At 44.0% G+C, this 22,936-nt stretch overlaps 1 protein-coding gene across 1 annotated transcript in view; it reads right to left on the reverse strand.

The window, feature by feature from the left end:
- The window catches only part of ULK4 (unc-51 like kinase 4), a gene marked incomplete in the record, with an annotated part of 1,752,451 nt that overhangs the window by 508,932 nt on the left and 1,220,583 nt on the right, over positions 1-22,936 (reverse strand). Inside the window, 1 exon segment of the mRNA XM_030209369.1 lies at positions 13,933-13,989. Coding sequence (XP_030065229.1) covers positions 13,933-13,989 — 57 coding nt within the window.

Genomic DNA, 22,936 nt, shown 5'->3' on the forward strand with positions numbered 1-22,936 from the left:
GAGAGGTAGTTGTATTGCAGGGGGTGGGGAAGGTAGTTGAACAGGTAGAAATAGTCCAAAGCTGGGTGACTGGAATGTGCGATATCTCATTTGGAAGGAGATATTCCCAGGGTAAAAAACCAGGTTCTTTACAGGGAGTTCTCAGCAGGACAGAGCTGTGTGGAGCCAGATGGTGTTAGCTCCATGTCCCTGGCTATAATGGTGAAAGAAGCCCCGCGTGGCTGAAAGGACAAAGAAGTGGTGGGGCTTCACACAGGGAGGAGCAGATAGAGACCAATGGGGACAGAGCCTGCCATCGGATAGCAAGGGGTAGTCCTAGAGATAGGAGGGAAAGGTCATACCTGGCTGACCTCTGAGGACAGATAGTAAGACTGAACAGGAAGACAAAAGAGCCAAGCTTGGCAGAGAGAGAGAGAGGGAAGGTCTGGGCAGCCTCACAACCAGTGGTAACAGTTCTTACACAGCCAAACAAGTGTGGTTGCACTGCCTGTGAACTACATTACCCACAGTGCATTACTCATGTATTTTTCCAGTGGGAAACTGCAGCAATGATAGTCCTTGGGACTGAGAATAACAGTAAAGGCATTACACACATTTTAGGATCACGTTATAAACTAGTGAGAGGCTGTCGGAGGACAGAACAGGCATAGTTGAGCACTTTAAAAATGATTACTCTGGGACAATCTCCTCTCGCTGCCCGCTGCCCCAGTCGATGAGCCCTTTCCACTCGGAAATCACCTGCCATTTCTGACAATGCCGCTGCTTTTGGAATCCAGGTCTCCAGGAATTTCTGCAGATCTTGTTCTGGTAAGATCTCTGGGAGACCGACTAGGCGTAGATTATTTCGCCTAGATCGAATCTTCAAGTCCTCAATTTTCTCCTGTAGCTCCCGTATACTTTTAGATAGCTTTGGATGCTCTGTAGATATTGTGTGGAGCTCTGCTTCCACCTGTCCCATCCGCTGCTGCACTGCTTGTATCTCTACCATCATGGACACGTGTCTCTCCTCCATTCCATCCAACTTGTCCATAATTCTCTGGAACTTAGTGTCCATGGCTTGTTCTACTGCCGCTCGCACTTCAGTTATTATTTCTGCAGCCCATTGAGAGCTCGCCATCTTAGGTTCCGTGAGCCGCCCTTTTTCATGGCTCTCTTTTCGCGTTAATTTCGCTGCCATCCACACTCCCACAGCTTTCCACACCGCCTCTCCACTGTTCAGGTCTTTCTAAGGCTCTGCGTTTATTTGTGCTGCGGGGCTTGGATGCCGATGAGTACGCAGTTTAATCGGGCGCTCCAGAGCAGCAACTCTTCCCCTCCTTACTCCTCTATAGCCCAACCTGCAAATCTCTTTAATGGAGGCTGACTTTAAATGAGCCACTGACGCAGCCATGGCTCTGAAATTATGAGCCGTGACGTGGCCCTCCAATGCCAGCCCAGCTTGGGCATGTGAAGGAAATGCAATCTGCTAGCCAACTGGAGATAGTGCGTTTTCTGAAGGCGACTCCCCACCTATTTGCAGGCTCAATGTGGCTTACATAGTACCGTAATGGCGTTCGCCAATTCGGTTGATAACAAATACAGGTTATAGTCTGGTCTAATGAGGTAGGTGACTGCTAATAAAATAATACTTATTTTATTAGCAGTCATGGCAAATCTTAAGATAGTATCTCTTAATGTAGATGGCATATATTCGCCCATTAAGCGCTCCAGGATCCTTCAGGCTATGAAGCGAAAGCATGCTGATGCCGCCTTAATACAGGAGACCCACCTCTCAGTGACGGAACACTTAAAATTAAAACAGGACTAGGTGGGAGAGCTTTTTTTTGTGTCATATAATGGGCGGCAGCATGGGGTTTCTATTTTGATTAACCTTGCTTTTACCCTGCATAGCCTGTATCAAGTCCAAGAGGGTAGATATTTAATAGCTGAAGGCAACCTGCAGAGGGTCAGGGTAGCCTCCTGCAGTGTGTACGATCCTAATATTTATTCACACAGACTTTTCTCTTTTCTTCTGGCGAAACTGACATCCCTTGCTGATTAGTCCCTAGTGATCAGAGGGGACTTTAACATCACTAGTGATCCCACTATTGACTGTAATCCACCAAAAGCCCCGACAAGGGATCACGCTAGGAGAGGGGTCAATTTTTTGTTGCAGGAACTAGCACTGATTGATATAGATATCCCTTGGTGGGATCTCCACGGAGATGAATGCGATTTTACATTTTTCTACCATCCTCATGGAGTCCATGCATGCTTGGACTATATCTAGGTGTCTGCTCGGCAGTGTGTTGTCATCCACTATTGACTCAGATGAGCTTTCAGACCATTCTGAGGAGGAGGAGGAGTGGCCTAGTGGTTAGGGTGGTGGACTCTGGTCCTGGGGAACTGAGTTCAATTCCCACTTCAGGCACAGGCAGCTCCTTGTGACTCTGGGCAAGTCACTTAACCCTCCATTGCCCCAGGTACAAATAAGTACCTGTATATGTAAGCCGCATTGAGCCTGCCATGAGTGGGAAAGCACAGGGTACAAATGTAACAAAAAAAAATTCCACAGTGACAGCCACTTTGTGGTTGGGGAGGGAACACACACACTCAACCAGATGGAGAATGAACCCTACCTTATATCAGGACACTAATTTCCTTACATTTTTATGTCAAGTTTGGCTTGATTATGAGTGTGATAATTCCATGGACGAAGCTGGGCCCTGAATCTATTGCGAAGTAGCTAAGGCCGTTCTTAGGGGTAACATTATAGGTTTCAATGCCAGTCTTCGCAAGCAGCAGGAGCAGTACCTATTGGACCTGGCCTCCAAATTACAGGTTCTCCATTGTCGATTTATTTCTCACTCATCCAATCAGAACTGAGCGGAATACTTCAGAGTTAAAAAACGCCTCCAAACAATATTAGATCTCACAGCACTATATGATATCAAACTGTATAAATATAAATTGCACCTCTTGGGTAATAAAACGGGGAGGTTGTTGGCTTCTTTGGTTCATCACCATTCCTCCAAAAGCTATGTTGGTAAGATATGTGCCTCTAATGGTAAAATACATACTAAAGTATTCAGTGGGATTGCATACTTTTTTACGAATCTGTATATGAATCGGGATCTTTCTCCCATCAGGCATGTCCCCGATTTTTGCAATCCCTCCACCTCCCAGCATTGTCTCCAGCTCAACTTGAAAGCCTCAATGTTCCCCTGGACGGGCATGAGATTCAGAGGGTTATCAAGCAACTCAAGATTGCTAAGACCCCTGGCCCTCATGGGCTTGGTCCTGAATTCTATAAAATTCTCCAGGAACCCATAGTGGTATCTTTTGTAAAGATGGCGGACATGATTTAGGATACCCAAAATATGGGGACAACTTTGAACCACGTCTTTACAATGGTACTGCCCAAGCCAGGGAAAGATGCTGAACTGGTGTGTTCATACAGACCCATTTCCCTGCTTAACCAGGACCTTAATATCTTAGCCTCAGTTTTAGATTCTCAACTGGGCTGTTTTTTGCCACAGTTTATACACCCAGACCAGGTGGGATTTGTGCAAGGATGATTCGTCTTGGCAAATATTCTGAAGGTGAGCTGCATTCTATATGAGGGCAGATTGACCACTAGGGATGAGATCCTGGCCAGCCTGGATGCCAAAAATGCATTCGACAAGGTGGTGTGGGAGTAACTTTTTTGGATATTGCAGTGTTATGGCATTACTGAGGATTTTCTGGATTGGCTACGGGTACTCTACAGCAATCCTACCACTCAAATACTTGTTAATGACACTTTGACGGAGACCATTCACCTAGGTTGAGGGACATGGCAGGGATGCCCACTTTCCCCACTCCTTTTTGTCCTTGCTTTGGAACCTTTGGCTGCGGAAGTATGTCAAGACCCCAATATTAAGGGGATAGAAGTAGGGGGCTGGGAATACCACATTAATCTCTTCTTATATGATATGCTGTTGTTGATTGACAGGGCCTCTTTTTTGATTCTGGTCATTATGTGTATTATCTAGGAATTTTGGTCCTTTGCAGGTCTTCGCATTAATTTTAGTAAATCCGAGGCCTTGCCTATTTCACATCTGTGTACTAGTACAACCACCACTGGTTTTCCACTCTCATGGACTACCAAAGGAATTAAATATTTAGGAGTATGAGTGTGGACTATAAGTGGGTTTATCAATTAAATTTATGTGACAAGCTAGAGCAGGTACGGAAGTTGTGTGTGGCGTAGAGTGACCTTCCCATTAACTTCTTGGGGAGAGTTGCCCTATGTAAGATGGTCCTCTTACCTAAGCTGCTCTATCCACTACAAATGGTCCCTATGTGGACACAGTGGAAAGAGGAAGCTCTTTATCACAGGACAAGCAGTTCCTTTATTTGGCATTCCAGAAGGCCTAGAATAGCTTTTTCTAAATTAACAGCCAGTAGGGAATGGGGAAGGGTGAGACTTCCACACTTTTGAGTTTACAATGTTGCCGCCTGGAGGTGGCTTCATGAAATCCATACAGGTGCTAGTGTATTCGCCCCTATAGATTTTTGGAAAAACTGGAGCGAAACTTATGATGTGCTCTCTGTTTTTGATTCAGTGCAAAGTAGGAAGGTGGTCACTCTTGCTTTGAACCCATATTTGTTCCCACTGGGAAAGACATGGTCATGGTGGTGTTGTACCATTGGTGAAGCCAAGGGGTGTAACCCTTTCTTATCTTTGGTGGGGAACCCTGACTATTTGTCAGGTTTGGGGACAGTGGTATTTCATAAGTGCAGGAGTGGGGGATGCAGATATCTAGGGCAACTATGGGGGCTGGGGGCACGTATTTCCCTCTTTTGAACAGCTCAAGCGCGCATGGAATCTCCCTGTTTTAGTTCTTGCAAGTACGTCACTATCTTTTTTCCCTTCAGCAGAAGTCGTCACACAAACCACAATTTACTCCAACTGATCAGACTTTTTGGCCTTTCCATCTAAGTTGAATAGGTTGTCACAATGGTATCAGTTGGCCAAAGATGGCAGAAAGCTCAACTATTTGGAGCTACTGGCACAAAGGTGGGAATTAGATCTGGTTGAAGATTTTCTGAGTACACAATTACAGCTGTTTTTTCAGTAACTCCCTAAGGTCACCTCAAATACTGCCCTGCAGGACATTCAATACAAAATTTTCAATATAGTATACATAACACGATGGAAGGGGAAGCGGATGGGTCTTCGGGAAGCTGACACATGCACTAAGTGTAAATGTCCGGCCTTATTTCAATTGTGGGCTCACGCCTTGCATACAATTGAGAAGACCTTGCAATGCTCTTTCAACTGGATGTATCGAGTGCTGCTTGTGGGAGATGGGTCTCCTGTAAGTCTGGGAGGTTTCAACGAAGCAAACTGTAGATTCACATTATTGTCACCCTGTTAGTTAAAAACTGTATTTTGTAGTCTTGGGCAGATGAAATGGGACCCTCTATTAAGGTCTGGCACTCCACTATGAGTGAAATGGTGGAGTGGGTACTCCACCAGCTTAGGATGGTGAGATCCTTCCACAAATGACAATATTGTAACTTGTGGCAAAGATATGTCACTCTTTCTGCCCCTGGAGGAGAATAGGAGGAGGCCCACACTAATCCAATTAAGGAGAGAAACAGGGATTTGATTTTATTGTAGTTTATTTTATGTTACATATCTGGTCATTTTATTTCATCCTATATAATTTCAGCTTATTTATTTAATTGATTTTATGTTACTCTTTATTTTTATTTTTCAACTTTTGATCTGGGGTATTATTGTAATTCAGAATGGAGTAGATGCATTACTGTCTGCCAGAATGCTTTGTGGTCATTGTACTATTATAACCATGTCACTGGTATGATGTTGTATTTGGTTGCTACATGTTCAGATGTTCTTTTTCTTCTGTTATTTCCTCTGTTCTGAGTTAATAAAGATATATTTAAAAAAAATAATAGGAGACTATTTCCCTAGACAATCTTTCCGGATACTTGTCCAATCAATGATACTATTGCAACTAGACTACTGCAATGCAGCATACATAGGGTGCAAGGAAAACACACTAAAATTGCTGCAAGACTGATTTTAAAAGAAATTGAAATATGAAAGTGCAACCCGACTGGTTGAAACAATATATTGACTACCAGTCAAGGCAAGAATATTTTTCAAAGCAAACACTCTAATCTTCAAGATACTATTGGAATGGGCTGGTGACGTCACCGCATCAAGATGGCTGCCTGAGTGAAGAGCTCCGGCGGTCCCACCATTAAAATCAAGAAATACAGCATCTAACTCACGATTAAAACATAACGCAGGAGCGGGAACAGCGGCGGAACGACGCGGGAACAAGCTGAATATGACTGCTCGAACGTCCAAACAATCCTTAGCGGGATTTGCTTACACGGGCCCAAACACGGCGCTATCACAGACCGCCCCGAAGGGGAACAGCATGCCGGAGGAGCGAACATTTGAGAAGTCGACGCAGAAGGCGATGCAAAGCTCGCAGCCGCTCTTCACGTCTGACGAAGCGCTAGTGGAAGAGACGGAGCCACTGGTTGAGATACGTGAATGGCTGAAAGAAATTACAGGGGAGCTCAAAGCAATGCGAACTGACCTGAACACGCTAGGAGAGGATCTCCGCGGTGAGATTGCAGCTTTGGGGCAGCGTGTGGCTGAAACGGAAGATCGCCTAGATGAACAAATGTACTTGATTCAAAATATAACGGAGCAGAAAGAGGAAGACAAGAAAACTTTCCAACAACTATGGGACAAGCTGGAAGACATCGAGAATAGGAGCCGATGGCATAATATCAGGTTCCGCGGTATCCCAGAGAGCCCACAGTATTCAAACTGTGAATTAACAGTGCAACAAGTGGCAAGTACGCTCCTGAAAGAATCACAAACTACAATAGACCCAGCAGATATTGCAATAGATCGGGCCCATAGATCCCTGGGAACAACCAGGAATAATCAGCCAAGAGACATAATAGCATGTTTTGTGGATTATAAAATCAAAGAGAAAGTCATGCAACCAGCACGGGAACACCCAAAATTCGCATGGGACACACATCGCGTCCAACTCTACCAAGACCTGGCAAGCACCACGCTGCGCCGGAGAGCAGAACTGCGTCCAATCACACAATACCTTCATTCCCAAAACATCAAATATATATGGAGCTACCCTTTCGCGTTGCGGTTCTACAAAGAGGGTAAACTCCACCAGATAAGAGGAACAGAAGAAGCAGCAGCCATCTTCCCCGACCAAGAATGGAGCACCACGAACGAGAGCAGACATAAAGCAGGATCGGGACAAGTGGACAGACCCAGATGGCAAAGAACATCGGCAGGGAAAGGCAGACTGCAGCGCCAACGATCTGAAACAACATTGAGGCGTGGAGAACCGGCAGCAACTTGAGAATGGATATAAAGACCTAGAGAAAGAGGACATAACCTATTGGACAGAGCCAAACACTGAACAGTGAGTGAGGGTTCTCGTAACCTCACAGTTATGATTTAATGGTTGGTAAAAAGCACGAGTTCCTACAAGTAAAGTTTAAAATGTTAATTGATATACTAAAATGAATGGTTTGAGCAATACTAGATGCAATGTTAAATTCAATGTTTGGGTAAAGTACAGAAATGTGTTGGATGATAAAAGATAGGAGGTCAGGGTGGGATGCGGGGATGTTGCCAGACTCCTGAAACACCTGACCTAGTTATGGAAGGTGTAGTTTGGTTAGGGGAAGGGATGTTGGGGGGGAAGGGGAATATATTGCAAACAATAATTTCAACAGAGATAGGATCTCCTGGTAGTCAACATCGTGGAGTGAGTAATCACAGAATTGGAATATTGTCTCTTTTTTCATTTTTTTTTAATTTGGGAATGATGGGAACAATAGAATTAATGACTATCAATGTGAAAGGCCTTAATTCACCGGCAAAGCGGCAACTCCTCTTTAAAGAAGCACTTAGATTAAAAGCAGATATGATATTTGCCCAAGAGACACACCTATTACCTACACACGAAAAACTGTGTGTACACGGAGGGTACCGGGAAATATATTTTGCATCGAACCACATTGAAAAGAAAAAAAAGGGAGTCATGATAGCCTTAGCGGGGAGGTTGCCCTGGCAACTACAACGGATAGTGAGAGATAAGGGAGGGCAATATATTTTGCTAAACATACGATTGGGAGCGGAGACTTTTACTCTGCTGACTATTTACGCTCCAAATGAGAAACAAGGCTCTTTTTATGGAGAGCTGTCGGAAGTATTGGCAAAATATGTTGACGGGGAACTGATAATAGGAGGAGACTTTAATCTCACTCTGCACCCCATTATGGATAACTCAAATGTGGGGGTGTGTTATGCCCGAAATGATAGAGCAAAACTGCACAAATTTATAAACTGTTGGCAGATGACAGACATATGGCGACATTATAACCCGATGTCACGCAGCTATACTTACTATTCGGCGGTGCATGCATCGTATTCACGAATTGACCTATGGCTGGGAGGACAAAGTTTGATACAGAGAGTACAAGGGGTACAAATACAGAGCAGAACTTGGTCTGATCATTCGCCCCTTACGCTAACATTAAGGTGCGCAACAAATAGAATACCCAAACTACGCTGGCGCATGGATGATAGTATGTTAGCAGACCCAAATGTGATCAAGCAATTAGAAACCGACATCCAAAATTATATAACACATAATGACACGGGAGATGTGAGCGACGACATACTATGGGAGGGGCTTAAAGCAGTCCTTAGAGGACAGATTATATCATTACATACATATAGATTGAGACAAAAACAACTTAAAACACAACAACTACATGTAGAGCTTGAACACCTACAACATACCATAGCCAAAGGGACCCATACAGCAAGGGTAGCTCAACGATGTCAACAAGTACAATTAGAACTTCGTGACCTACAGTTAGCAGAGGTGGCGGAAACACTTCAAAGAACACAACAGCAATATTACGAGTTTGGTAATAAAGCCTCCCGGCTATTAGCATATAAATTAAAAAAACAAAAGATGAAAAACCACATACATGCAATAGAAGATAACACAGGACAGCGACTGACTACAACTGATGATATTAAGCGAGCTTTCTATACTTTCTACAAACAATTATACACAGATGATATACATTCAGGACCACAAGCAATTCAAGACTACTTAGAAGGGATAGAGCTCCCTCAAATCGACCCAACTCAAAATGATGAACTCTCTGCACCCATTACATTGGAAGAGGTACAATGGGCAATACATAACTTACCTAACGGTAAGGCTCCAGGACCTGATGGGTTCACGAATAGATTCTATAAATGTTTTGGGAAACTATTGGCACCTTTATTGGTTCGGGTATTAAATGAGATAGAACATCAAAAAGAATTGCCTCACTCGTGGCGGTTAGCTCATATTAGTATTCTCCTAAAACCTGGGAAAAGCTCGATGCAATGTGGATCATATCGACCCATATCACTTTTAGATACAGACTATAAAATATTCACGAAAATTCTGGCCAGGCGATTACAGAGGCTTATGCCGGAATTGGTGCAGAATGATCAAATGGGTTTTGTAGAAGGTAGACAAACGTTTGACAATATCAGACGGGCACTGCATTTAATACAAGAGGCAAATAGCACACAACAATCAACAATCTTGCTTTCTCTCGACGCAGAGAAAGCGTTTGATCGAGTGCACTGGCTCTATATGTTTAAGGTTCTACATAAAATGGGAATGACGGGCCAATATATAAAATGGCTACAGCGTCTATATGATAAGCCACTAGCAGAATTGATTATAAGTGGGGAATGCTCGGCTACTTTTAAATTAAACAGGGGGACACGGCAGGGATGCGCACTTTCTCCTCTGCTTTTTGCCCTCACAATGGAGCCATTAACCTAGGTAATTAGAACAAATGAGGCCATTCATGGGATCCAAATTGGTCATAAGATACATAAAATTATGTTGTTTGCTGACGATATCCTTTTGACTCTAACAGACCCTCATAGATCATTATATACTATTGAACAAACATTGGGGCAATTTGGGCAAATAGCAGGATTTAAAATAAATATGACAAAATCAGAGATATTGGGCTTAAATATAAATGCAGAAGACAGGGATAAGTTACAAGAACGCCACCCATTTAGATGGACAAAGCGCTCCATCCGATATCTGGGAGTTAATTTGACACCTAGCCTAAAAACTCTTTTCGAGGCAAACTTCCCAGGTAAATTGCGGGAAATACTACAGGAACTAGAGAGGTGGGAAAGGTTGGAGTTGTCCTGGATAGGCCGGATACAAGCAATAAAAATGATGTTGTTACCCAAAGTTTTGTACCTCTTCATAGCATTACCAATCCAAATCCCCCAAAAATTCTTTAGACAACTAAAGAAAAAAACCTTTGCGTTCATTTGGAAACATAAGCCGCCCAGAGTACAAGCAGAAATGCTATACCAACCTAAAAAAAAGGGAGGAATGGGAGTGCCGGATTTCTTTAGGTACTTTCAAGCAGCACAGCTAAGAATATTAGCAGCATGGATTACTGAGGAAGAAAAACCATGGTTACAAATTGAAAAACACTGGATAGGACTTAATCACCCAGCAGAATTACGCTGGCTCCCCAGTAAACGGGTTAGGGCAATGGCAACATTGCTACCCCCAACAGTTGCATACCCATTAATGACATGGAATACATTACGCCAACAATTCTGTCCACAGAGAACATATTTTCGTAAAATGCATATACTGTACAAGGGGCACCGGGATTTTCATGGGAAGAGGGAGACAAAATATATAAGCAATGGAGACAGAGAGGGTTGAGACAATTGGACCAAATATGGGAAGAGGGGGCAATACGTTCATATAATGAGTTGCAAGACGAATTTAATCTCCCAGCACATCACCTGTTATACTACACTAGAATTAGAGATTATATTCTTCGAAAAGCCAAAGGGGAGCTACAAAAGGAGGAAACAGAATTAGAGCAGGCCATGGGAGGGAATAGTCGTAAAAGATGTGTGTCAAGAATATACGGGGCACTACTCTCATATAAAACCCCAATTCAGCAATACATACAGAAATGGGAACAAGATATAGGGGCTACACATGAACTGAAGAGTTGGGAAAAGGCGATAGGCTTTCTATTAAAGGGATCGGTGAGTAGTTCCATGATAGAAAATGGATATAAGATCCTGTACCGATGGTATTATACCCCACATAAAGTAGCGAAAATGTTCCCAGGCTCTTCAAATCAATGCTGGAGGGGATGTCAAGTTAGGGGGGATATGAAACATATATGGTGGTCATGCCCAAAGATACAACCTTATTGGCAGGAATGTCTTAAGTTATTGCAACAGATATTGGGCAAAGAATATCCACAAACGATGGACTACTGTTTATTGCAATTTCGCCCACCTGGACTTCTGACACCTCTTCACCGTTTGGCTTCCATGTTTTTAGGAGCGGCAAAGATTACACTGGCGGCTGCCTGGAAGCAATCACTGGCTCCCCCAATTGTCAAAGTTTTACATAAAATGGACTATATGTATCAAAAGGCAAAGCTTACAGGGATGAAGAACAATCAGCTGCTCCAGTTTACCAAAATATGGGACAAATATAAGCTTTGGAGATCCCAAACGGGAATTGACTTAGATGCTCCGCAATTGATAGTACCAATGAGGTGAAATAATTTGGCAAACTCGGGCTTTTTTAAGCCCGAAGTTTTAATTATAAAAGAAGATACTCCACAGAGATCCATAGAACTATGAAGAGACTGGGGGGGGGGGGGGGGGGGAGAGGGGAGGAGGGAAGGGAAGGGGGATACTTTTATGATGTATAAAGTGATATCGATGTTTGTTTATCTAAGTTGTTTATACACTAAAATAAAGTTAAAAAAAAAAAGAAGATACTATTGGAATGGCACCCAAATATATGCGTAACATGATTGAACTATCCTCAAGAAATGCCAACCCAGTAAACAGAAACTACTTACTCCTATATCTACTCAACTACAAAAACACTACCTACAAAACTATCTACATAGCAGGATTTAGCTACCAGGATTCCAAATGGTGGAACTCGATACCAAAAACCATAAGAAGAATCATAAATCTCCTCCAATTCAGAAAAGAAATGAAAACTTACCTCTTCTACAGATAATCAAAAAGATATCCTCATCTTCCTTTCAAATCTACCTCTTCAAAAACTATATGAACAAACATCACCAAAACTCTACAACTGAACACCACCTTTTCCTCTTCAAATCTAACTCTTCAAAAACTCTACGAATAACCACAGGAACTATAGATACCCTCTCCACCTAGCACAACACTACTGTAACTCCAACAAAATGTAAATTGTAAGCCAGTTTGAACCAAAATTTGTTTTTGGATAATAGTGGGATACAAGAATGCATAAATAAAATAAATAAATAACATTGGGGCGGTCTCCAGCGAAGGGATGTGGGAAGCTGGGAAAGCATTCGTGAGAGGTATTTAGATTTCCGGCAATAACATGAGACAGGAAAGATAAAGCTAAAAAAAGGCATCCCTAATGTGCACTATTTAGCAAAGATGCACTACTGAAGAACAATACACACTGTTGTACAGTAGGGCACTTTATTGCTTGATAGTGTGCTATATTGATGTATTTGTCTCTGAAATGAAAAGAAAAACACTGAACAACCAAATAAAATATCTCATAAATGGATTTTCTATCTATGCATTGACAGAAACCCCCCCCCTAATTACCACAAAAATTAAAGTGTAGTAGCGTAATGGTTAGTGCAGTGGCCTGAGAACCAGGGGAACCTGGTTTGATTCCCACTGCAGCACCTTGTGACTCTGGGCAAATCACTTAACCATCCATTGCCTCAGGTACTAATATGATAATATAATATGTGAACCACTTTGATTGTAACTACAGAAAAGCAGAATATCAAATCCTATCCCCTTTCCCTCCCCACTCTTTAAAAGAGATAGCAAAGGAATTGGCAGTTTGGTCTTCCTACTTTACTTCCTCAGATGGTATTTAAATGGCTGTCAAAGACAGCCTGTTTTGTCAAGGTATCAGCCTAACTCAGGGGCCCTTTTACAGAGTGGAGGTAAGCCCAACGCAGGCTTACCGCGTGCTCTTCCGGGATTACCGCTAGCCCAATGCGGCCGCCAGTAGTAGTCCCGCCCCAAGTGCGTGCCATTTCTGGAGAAAATGAAAACACCCAGAAATGGCTTGCATGGCTGTAACCCGGCGGTAATCATGCTGGGTTAGCATGGGAGCCCTTATCGCCACATCAATGGGTGATGGTAAGGGCTCCCCGCCACGTGGTGGTAAGAGTTCTTTTACCGCATGGCCATATGTGTCTGGGGGCTTTTTATCCACTGCGGTTAAAAGGGCCCTGGCGTGCAGGAAAAACAGTGTCTGCTGCTAGCAGGGCCCTTTTTCCCGCAGCTTGGTAAAAGGACCCCTCATTGTCCAGTCATAAATGTAGGCATTTCCCATGCAGTGGGGCTTAGCTCATCAGCAAGTGACTAGTCACTAAGTTTCTTCTTTCCCACCAAAAGACTACAAAGACAACTTTCAATATTTGTCAATATTCTGCAGCCCTCTAACAACTCCGAAAATTAAACCAATGGGGCTTTTTGAGGAAGACTCATTCTCTGAAATTGTTGACCCACATTTCTAGTTTTCAGACATGCCTAAAATATTCCTATTTTTTTCCAATGAGCTAAATTTGACTTTTCATCCCTTATTTGGAGTGTTCAAAAGCATAAAAATGGCTTCCAATTGTATTCTAAGAAACTGTGATAGACATGAATTGATATAGCCACCTTGTATCTAATGATTTAACTATATTCCATTGGAATATTACTGTAATTATATTATGCTTTGCTATATAAAATAGTTACAGAATTAATCTATTACTTACAAGCAAAGTTCCATAGTTAAAAAGAAACTCTTCTGTTACAATCTGGGAACGGAATACCTGTTTAAAAGAATAAAGTGAACACCATATTTTAGTTCACAAATTTTAAAAGTCAGATAAAAACAAATGCCTTGGTTTTGATTGTTGGCTATGATTTTATAGCTAGCCACCTCTAATAGCAGTGTTCTTCACTGCAAGACCCACGGGCCACTGGTGGCTCCCATCAACCCTAAGTGCATGCCCTTGAGTCCTCCCTTTCTGTTTTCTACCACACAGTTCATGCAAGACAGAGAGCTGTATGGGTTTTCAGGCACCATACAGTTCAAACTCACTGACAATAATGTGATAATCTTGGTTTTAAAAACACTGAAGGTTTTATTTTCTGTTTCACAAAGTGACCCCTGCCTTATCACATTCATGTACAGGATGTTTTCAGATACAGCATAAGGGAGACATTTTGCATAACATCAATATATCATAAGCTGATGGAGAAAATAGTAATTCACATTATTCAAGCAATTACATTTCGCATGTGCAGGACAACATTCTAGCATGAAAAATTTTTAGGCTCTGTCATTTATTAACAGAAAGATCAGATTTTAGGTTCAGGCAAAATATTTGGCTCTAGATTTTCTGAACCAAAGATATTTTGCTAGAGCAGTTTAACAAGCCTACAAATATAGCTGTCCGATTCTTGAACTGTTTTGGACAATGACACTATCATCTCACATATGTTCTACCAACCTCCCATATGCCAAATTATCCAACATCACTGATTTATTCTGGAAACATATTTGGTGTCCTAGCATCATCAAAGATTTGGATTTAGAGGATTTTGAAATTAGCTCACTATTTTCAGTAGAAGCTCAAGGTGAGATACAGTAGATACATTCTTGTCCAGGTATTTCCCTTTCCACAGAGTGCTTACAAACGAATCCCCTATTTACTAAGTTGTGCTAGAAGCTGCCGCACGGCAATGCCAACACAGCTCATTCAAGGTGAATGAGATGTGTTGGTATTAATGCACAGCAGCCACTAGCGCGGCTTACTAAACAGGGGGGGGGGGGGGGGGGGAGGAGTTTGCAACTGAGGCTATGGAGGGATAAGTGATTTACTCAAGATCACAAGGAACAGCACTAGAATTTCAACCTAGCTTCCCCTGGGTCTCAGCCCACTGCTCTAACCATTAGGCCACTGCTTTTCATCAGGCCACAACCTGAGAGACCCACTGATGAAATCAGTCTTATTACTACCTCCATTGGGACTCAACAGCCATCATAGGTACTCTCCATGTTCCCTAACATTAATCTAGTTTTGAAAAAATCTTGACTGTAATAATTTCATCTAATTGCACTTCTTCTTAAATGGTTTATGTGACTGTATACCCCATTTAAGACTTGCATTATTTAACATTTTAGCCTTATAAGGACTAATGCCTCTTTGGTGGTCCACTGGGTGACACAAAAACATATGGTGGAAAATTTGGGCTTTTCTGTTATAGCTACTGTCTGGATGTCATAATGCCAGGATGATTCGATATAGCTCTTCTGAAGAAGGAACAGCAATAGACTAATTATTTATTTATTTACAAACTTTCCATCTTATGCAGATAGGTGCTTGAATATATCAGACCCGAGATGGTTTGGGCGGGAAGACGGCCGCGCATGCGCGGTGCGCATCGGCGCGCGAGGACTAGCAAAGGCCTTTGCTAGAGAAGTTCCGATTGGAGGGGCTGCCGTGGACGTCACCCATCAGTGAGAACAAGCAGCCTGCTTGTCCTCGGAGAAAGAATATTATACATTTAATTCCATACTGGAGCCGATCTGCTTACTGTATGGTGGGAATGGGATTCATTTACTTGTTTATTCAATCAGTTCTTTTTCCATCATTTTTCCATTTATTCAATTTTTTTTTTTTTTGCAATGTGACCTATTTCCACTTGGACTCATTTTTCACACATTTAGTACTATAAATGGTTTGAGGTCTTACAGTCAGACTGTAATTACCTGCATAGGCATTTTGATCCTTGTCACTTTTTTTCTGTTATTCCTGAGTCAGTTACTGTCTTTTTGTTCCAGAAAATTTTTGTATGTAGTTACTAACACTGACACTGTAGGTAGCATTCAATATTTGTTTTATATGCTTATTTATTTTTACTTGATGCTTTCACTTGCACTTTTTGTTTTTAGATGTACAATAGGTGACTCTGCCACTTGAGGTGACCCTTTGAAACAGCTGATTTATGCTGATATTTTGCTGTCAGTAAGACTAAAGTAATGATATTCAGCATGGTTTAACCAGACTGGGAGCAGATATGCAGTGGTACTTAACCAGAGTGTGCCACTGAATATCTGTTCTGATCACCTCAGCAATCTCTGTTGTACTGGGGAAGTTCAGAAGTGGATTAAAGAGTTATCAAGGCACTGATGATATTTAGCTGCAATACCCACATAGCTACCTTGTTAAATTAGGACAGCAAAAAGGCTGTTGTAAGTCTATTGGGTAGCTATCCAGATTCTGCTGCTGAATATCAGTGGTGCACAGGTAACAAAGCAGTTTCCCCAGACCCCAGATATTCAGTGCCACTAACAGGATAGGGTCTGACACTGAATATCTGGGTCTAATACAACCAGTAGAGGCCAGTATTTAAAAAAAAAACCCTGTCTGCCAGGGGCTCAATACTGCACCCTAAGTTATTTGTTATGTTTTCTAGTGCAGTCAACAGCTGCAAGTGCAAGAGGAATATGTTTCTATGAGCAGGTCTGAAAGTTGGAGGTGTGATAACATCATGAGACTGAGTAGTGGGAAATTATATATATATATATATATATATATATTTTTTTTTTTTTTTTTTTCACTGAGAGTGTGGTAGATACTTGGAATGCCCTCACGCGGGAGGTGGTGGAGATGAAAACGGTAGCGGAATTCAAGCATGCGTGGGATAAACATAAAGGAATCCTGTTCAGAAGGAATGGATCCTCAGAAGTTTAGCCAAGATTGGGAGGCGGGGCTGGTGTTTGGGAGGCGAGGCTAGTGCTGGGCAAGACTTCTATGGTCTGTGCCCTGAAAATGGCAGAAACAAATCAAGGTAAGGTATACACAAGAAGTAGCACATATGAGTTTATCTTGTTGGGCAGACTAGATGGACCGTGCAGGTCTTTTTCTGCCGTCATCTACTATGTTACTATACAGCTTATTTTCGAAAGTGATCGCCGGCCATTTCCCGACATAAATCGGGAGATGGCCGGCGATCTCAGAAAAGCGGCCAAATCGGTATAATCGAAAGCCGCTTTTTTACCAACATCGCCGCTTTCCCATCGCGTCGCTGGCCAAAGTTCAAAGGGGCGTGTCGGCGGCGAAGCGACGGCGGGACATGGGCGGGCATGGGCGTGGCTACCAGATGGCTGGCTTTCGGCAATAATGGAAAAAAAAAACGGTGATAAGCAGTATATTACCGGGTTTACTTGGTCCTTTTATGTTCACGACCAAGCCTCAAAAAGGTGCCCCAAATGACCAGATGACCACTGGAGGGAATGGGGGATGACCTTCCCATGCTCCCCCAGTGGTCACCAACCCCCTCCCATACTAAAAAAATAAAACTAAAAACCTTTTTGCCAGCCTGTATGCCAGCTTCAAATGCCGTACCCACCTCCATGACAGCAGAATGTGTTGTATCCTCCGACAGCCCTTCCCTGGTTGCGATGTGGCTCTCGGGTGAGTGTGACACCTTTTCTGTTAGGTGCCCTGCAGAGTCACATCAGCAATGCATTGTGGTGGGTGTAGGGTACTGGGCTGTACTCCCATGGTGCTTTTCCCCCCTGCTAACTGGGTTCAGAGTGTGCCCTGTTTTGTTTCTGGTAGTCCATGAGGTAGTGGCCATTTTTGTAAGCCAGTTTTAGATCCCTTTCATGTGTCACCCACGTTAGAGAACGTTATTACCTTGAATGTGGCTGAAAGAGGGCATTGTACAGCATTCTGCCAGCTCTGACCTACTGCTAATCTCAGTACCAGGGAGACTCTTTGCCAGTGGGGCACAACCTCTGATCTTCAGTTAACTGTGAGTAAACGTGCTTATTCAAATAAAGGACTTTTTCAAAGAGATTAGTCTTCAGGTATCAACTGGTGTGCCAAGGTTATATAGCAACAACAAGTCCTAGAGGCCTGCGTGTATGCAGGTCCCTGGAGCACTTTTAGCAGGTACCGCAGTGCACTTAAAGCAGGCGGACCCAGGCCCATCCCCCCTCCCTGTAACACTTGTGCTGGTAATGGGAGACCTCCAAAACCCACTGTACCCACATGTAGTTGCCCCCTTCACCCCTAAGAGCTTTGGTAGTGTTGTACATTTGTGGGTAGTGGGTTTTGGGGGGGGGGGGGGTTGGGGGCTCAGCACCCAAAGTAAGGGAGCTATGCATGTGGGAGGTTTTTCTGAAGTCCACCGCACTGACCCCTAGGGTGCCCAGCTGGTGTCCTGGCATGTCAGGGAGGACCAGTGCGCTACAAATGCTGGCTCCTCCCACGACCAAATGCTTTGGATTTCGCCGGGTTGGAGATGGCCGGCATTTTTTTCCATTATCGCTGAAAAACAAACCCGGCCATCTCAAACCCAGCGAACTCCAAGGCATTTGGCCGGGCTAAACCGTATTATCGAAAAAAAAAGATGGCCGGCCATCTTTTTCGATAATATGGTTCCGGCCAGCTGTAGCGCCGCCGCCAACATAGATCACCGGCGATCTATTTGGCTGGCGACATTCGATTATGCCCCTCTATGTTATCATATATTTGGTAGCTAGTAGCTAGAAGATATCAGACTGTGTTGGGGATGATGAGCAGATGGAAAACAACACATCACTTGCACGCTGAGTTGGAGCCACAGCTGAATGATTGGGTCTCGATTCATAGATGATGTGATCAAAGATAGTGAAGATACATACCTGTAGCAGGTATTCTCCGAGGACAGCAGGCTAATAGTTCTCACTGATGGGTCGGCATCCACGGCGGCCCAGAAACGGCAATTTTCCAGAGCAAAATAAACAAAACTTTGCCAGAGCCTTCCAGTGCGTGCACCTCACATGCGTGGCCATATTCCCACCCATCACGCGAGAGTCCCCCTCAGTTATATCCAAAAGCAAGAATTAAAGGACAACAACTCCAAAGGGGAGGTGGGCGGGTTTGTGAGAACAATCAGCCTGCTGTCCTCGGAAAACACCTGCTACAGGTATGTATCTTCGCTTTCTCCGAAGACAAGCAGGCTGCTTGTTCTCACTGATGGGGTATCCCTAGCACCCAGGCTCACTCAAAACAACAAAAAAGGTCAATTGGGCCTCACAACGGCGAGGACATAACTGAGATTGACCTAAAGCAGAAACATCTAACTAAGAGTGCAGCCTGGAACAGAGTAAAAATGGGCCTAGTGGGGTGGAGTTGGATCCTAAACCTCGAACAGATTCTGCAGCACCGACTGCCCAAACCGACTGTCACGTCGGGTATCCTGCTGAAGGCAGTAGTGAGATGTGAATGTGTGGATTGATGACCACGTCGCAGCCTTGCAAATCTCTTCTATAGTGGCTGACTTCAAGTGGGCCATCGACGCTGCCATGGTTATAACACTATGAGCCGTGACATGACCCTCAAGAGTCAGCCCAGCTTGGGCATAAGTGAAAGAAATGCAATCTGCTAGCCAATTAGAAATGGTGTGTTTCCCGACTGCAACTCCCCTTCAGTTGGGATAAAAAAAAAACAAACATTTGGGCGGACTGTCTAAAGGGGCTTGTCCGCTCCACGTAAAAGGCCAATGCTCTCTTGCAGTCCAAGGTGCGCAACTGACGCTCAGCAGGGCGGGTATGAGGATGGGGAAAAAAATGTAGGCAAGACAATTGACTGGTTCAGATGGAACTCTAACACCACCTTCGGCAAGAACTTAGGGTGTGTGCGGAGGACTACCCTGTTGTGATGAAACTTGAGATAAGGAGCATGCACTACCAAGGCTTGGAGCTCACTGACTCTACGAGCTGAAGTAACAGCCACCAAGAAAATGACCTTCCAGGTCAAGTACTTCAGATGGCAGGAGTTCAGTGGTTCAAAAGGAAGCTTCATCAGCTGGTTGACAGCAACATTGAGATCCCATGACACTGGTGGAGGTTTGATGGGGGGCTTTGACAAAAGCAAACCTCTCATGAAGCGAACAACTAAAGGCTGTCCAGAGATAGGCTTACCCTCTACATGTTGATAAGCAGCACTAATTGCGTTAAGATGAACTCTTGCGGAGTTGCTCTTGAGACCAGACTCTGACAAGCGTAGAAGGTATTCAAGCAGGGTCTGGGTAGGAGAAGAGCGAGGATCTAGGGCCTTGCTATCACACCAGAGGCAAACCTCCTCCATTTGAAAAAGTAGCACCTCTTCATGGAATCTTTCCTGGAAGCAAGCAAAACCCGGGAGACACCTTCCGAGAGACCCAAAGAAGCAAATTCTACGCTCTCAACATTCAGGCCGTGAAAGCCAGAGACCGGAGGTTGGGATGCAGAAGCGCCCCCTCGTTCTGAGTTATGAGGGTTGGAAAACAGTCCAATCTCCAGGGTTCTTCGGAAGACAACTCCAGAAGAAGAGGGGACCAAATCTGACGCAGCCAGAAAGGAGCAATCAGAATCGTGGTCCCGCGGTCTTGCTTGAGTTTCAGCAAAGTCTTCCATACCAGAGGTATGGGAAGATATGCATACAGAAGGCCCTTCCCCCAATGAAGGAGAAAGGCATCCAACGCTAGTTTGTCTTGGGCCTGAAGTCTGGAACAGAACTGAGGAACCTTGTGATTGATCTGAGTGGCAAAAAGATCCACCAAGGGGGTGCCCCACTCTCAGAAGATCTTGCGTACAACGCCCAAATTGAGCGACCACTCGTGAGGTTGCATTAACCTGTCGGCCAGAGTCTTGTTTACGCCTGCCAGATAAGTGGCTTGGAGAAACATGCCGTAACGCCGAGCCCAAAGCCACATCTGGACGGCTTCCCGACACAGGGGGCGAGATCTGGTGCCCCCCTGCTTGTTGATGTAGTACATGGCTGAATTTGGATAATTTGATTGGACAACCGATCTCTGAAAGCCTTTAGAGCGTTCCAGACTGCTCGCAACTCCAGGAGATTGATCTGAAGACCTGTTTCCTGGAGGGCCCAAACTCCTTGAGTGTGAAGCCCATCGACAAGCGCTCCCCACCCCAGGAGGGATGCATCCGTTGTCAGCACTTTTTGTGGCTGAGGAATTTGAAAGGGACGTCCCAAGGTCAAATTGGATCGAATTGTCCACCACTGCAGAGAATTCTGGAAGTCGGTGGATAGTTGGATTACATCCTCTAGATCCCCTGCAGCTTGATACCATTGAGAAGCTAGGGTCCATTGAGCTGATCTCATGTGAAGACGGGCCATGGGTGTCACATGGACTGTGGAGGCCATATGGCCCAGAAGTCTCACCATCTGCTGAGCTGTGATCTGCTGAGATGCCCTGGCCATGGAAACTAGAGACAGAAGATTGTCTGCTCTCGCTTCTGGAAGATAGGCATGAGCCGTCTGAGAATCCAGCAGAGCTCCTATAAATTACAGTTTCTGAACAGGGAAAAGATGGGACTTGGGGTAATTTATAACAAACCCGAGTAGCTCCAGCAGTTGAATAGTCATCTGCATGGACTGTAGAGCTCCTGCCTCTGAGGTGTTCTTCACCAGCCAATCGTCGAGATAAGGGAACACATGCACTCCCAAGTCTGCGTAGCAATGCTGCAACTACTGCCAGGTATTTTGTAAACACCCTGGGCGCAGATGCCAGACCAAAGGGCTGCACGCAATACTGGAAGTGCTGTGCTCCAAGATGGAATCGAAGATACTTCCTGTGAGCTGGAAGTATCGGGATGTGTGTATAAGCATCCTTTAAGTCCAGAGAGCATAGCTAATCGTTTTCCTGAATCATGGGAAGAATGGTGCCCAGGGAAATCATCCTGAACTTGTGTGGGACTAGGAATTTGTTCAGGGCCCTTAGGTCTAGGATGGGACACATCCCCCCTGTTTTCTTTTGCACAAGTACCTGGAATAGAATCCCATCCCTTCTTGCCCTGGTGGAATGGGCTCGACTGCATTGGTGCTGAGAAGGGCAGAGAGTTCCTCTGCAAGTACCTGCCTGTGCTGGAAGCTGAAGGATTGAGTGCCCGGTGGGCAATTTGGAGGTCTGGATTTCAAATTGAGGGAGTATCCTAACCGGACTATTTGAAGAACCCACCGATTGGAGGTTATGTTTTATCATTTTTATTGATGACAAACATGAGTCAGTATACACAATGCCAACAAAGTCAAATTAAGTTCAATAGCATAATCTAAATAACTGTAACATAACATTGTTTATCATCAACCTTTTTTATGTTTCTTCCCATCCCTTTGCCCCCCTCTTATCCCTCCCTCTTTAATTCTTATTCACTCGCAGATCTTTATTCTGTTCACTGGGATTACAATCTTCTATATTCCGTAGCAGGGTGGCATCCCATTAGAGAATAAATTTCTCTTGCAATCACTCATCAATATATTAGCATATAACTATTCCAACTTTATGTTATTATAATTACAGGTCGTACCCCCCCTACTCTTCCCCAACCCTCCCCTCTCCCCTGTATTCTTAAGGAGTTTACTTGCCAGATCCATACGCTTGGTGAGTTTACCCTTTGTGTTTCCCATGTTCTTGGAATCTAATTTTGAGAGTCGTCTCGTATCTAATTATAGTTTTACGCCAAATTTGCCTACGTCCTATGTAATTAAATTAGTCCTTTTCCTGAGTAGCTTAGAAGTTTAGTAGCAGACTTCTGCCATTAGGGGTTAGGGTGTCCCACAAGGGCTCCCACTGAGCCCGGAATCTTTGGCCTGGTAAACTATCCATGTCTTGGACCCCACACTTATCCACTCGCATTTGCTTTATTAACTGTGACCTCCATACCTGGATAGGGGGGTCTTCTTCAGCTCTCCAGAATTGTAAAATGTTTGTTAG

The sequence above is a fragment of the Microcaecilia unicolor genome, chromosome 1, assembly GCF_901765095.1.
Source record: "Microcaecilia unicolor chromosome 1, aMicUni1.1, whole genome shotgun sequence".
Lineage (NCBI taxonomy): Eukaryota > Metazoa > Chordata > Amphibia > Gymnophiona > Siphonopidae > Microcaecilia > Microcaecilia unicolor.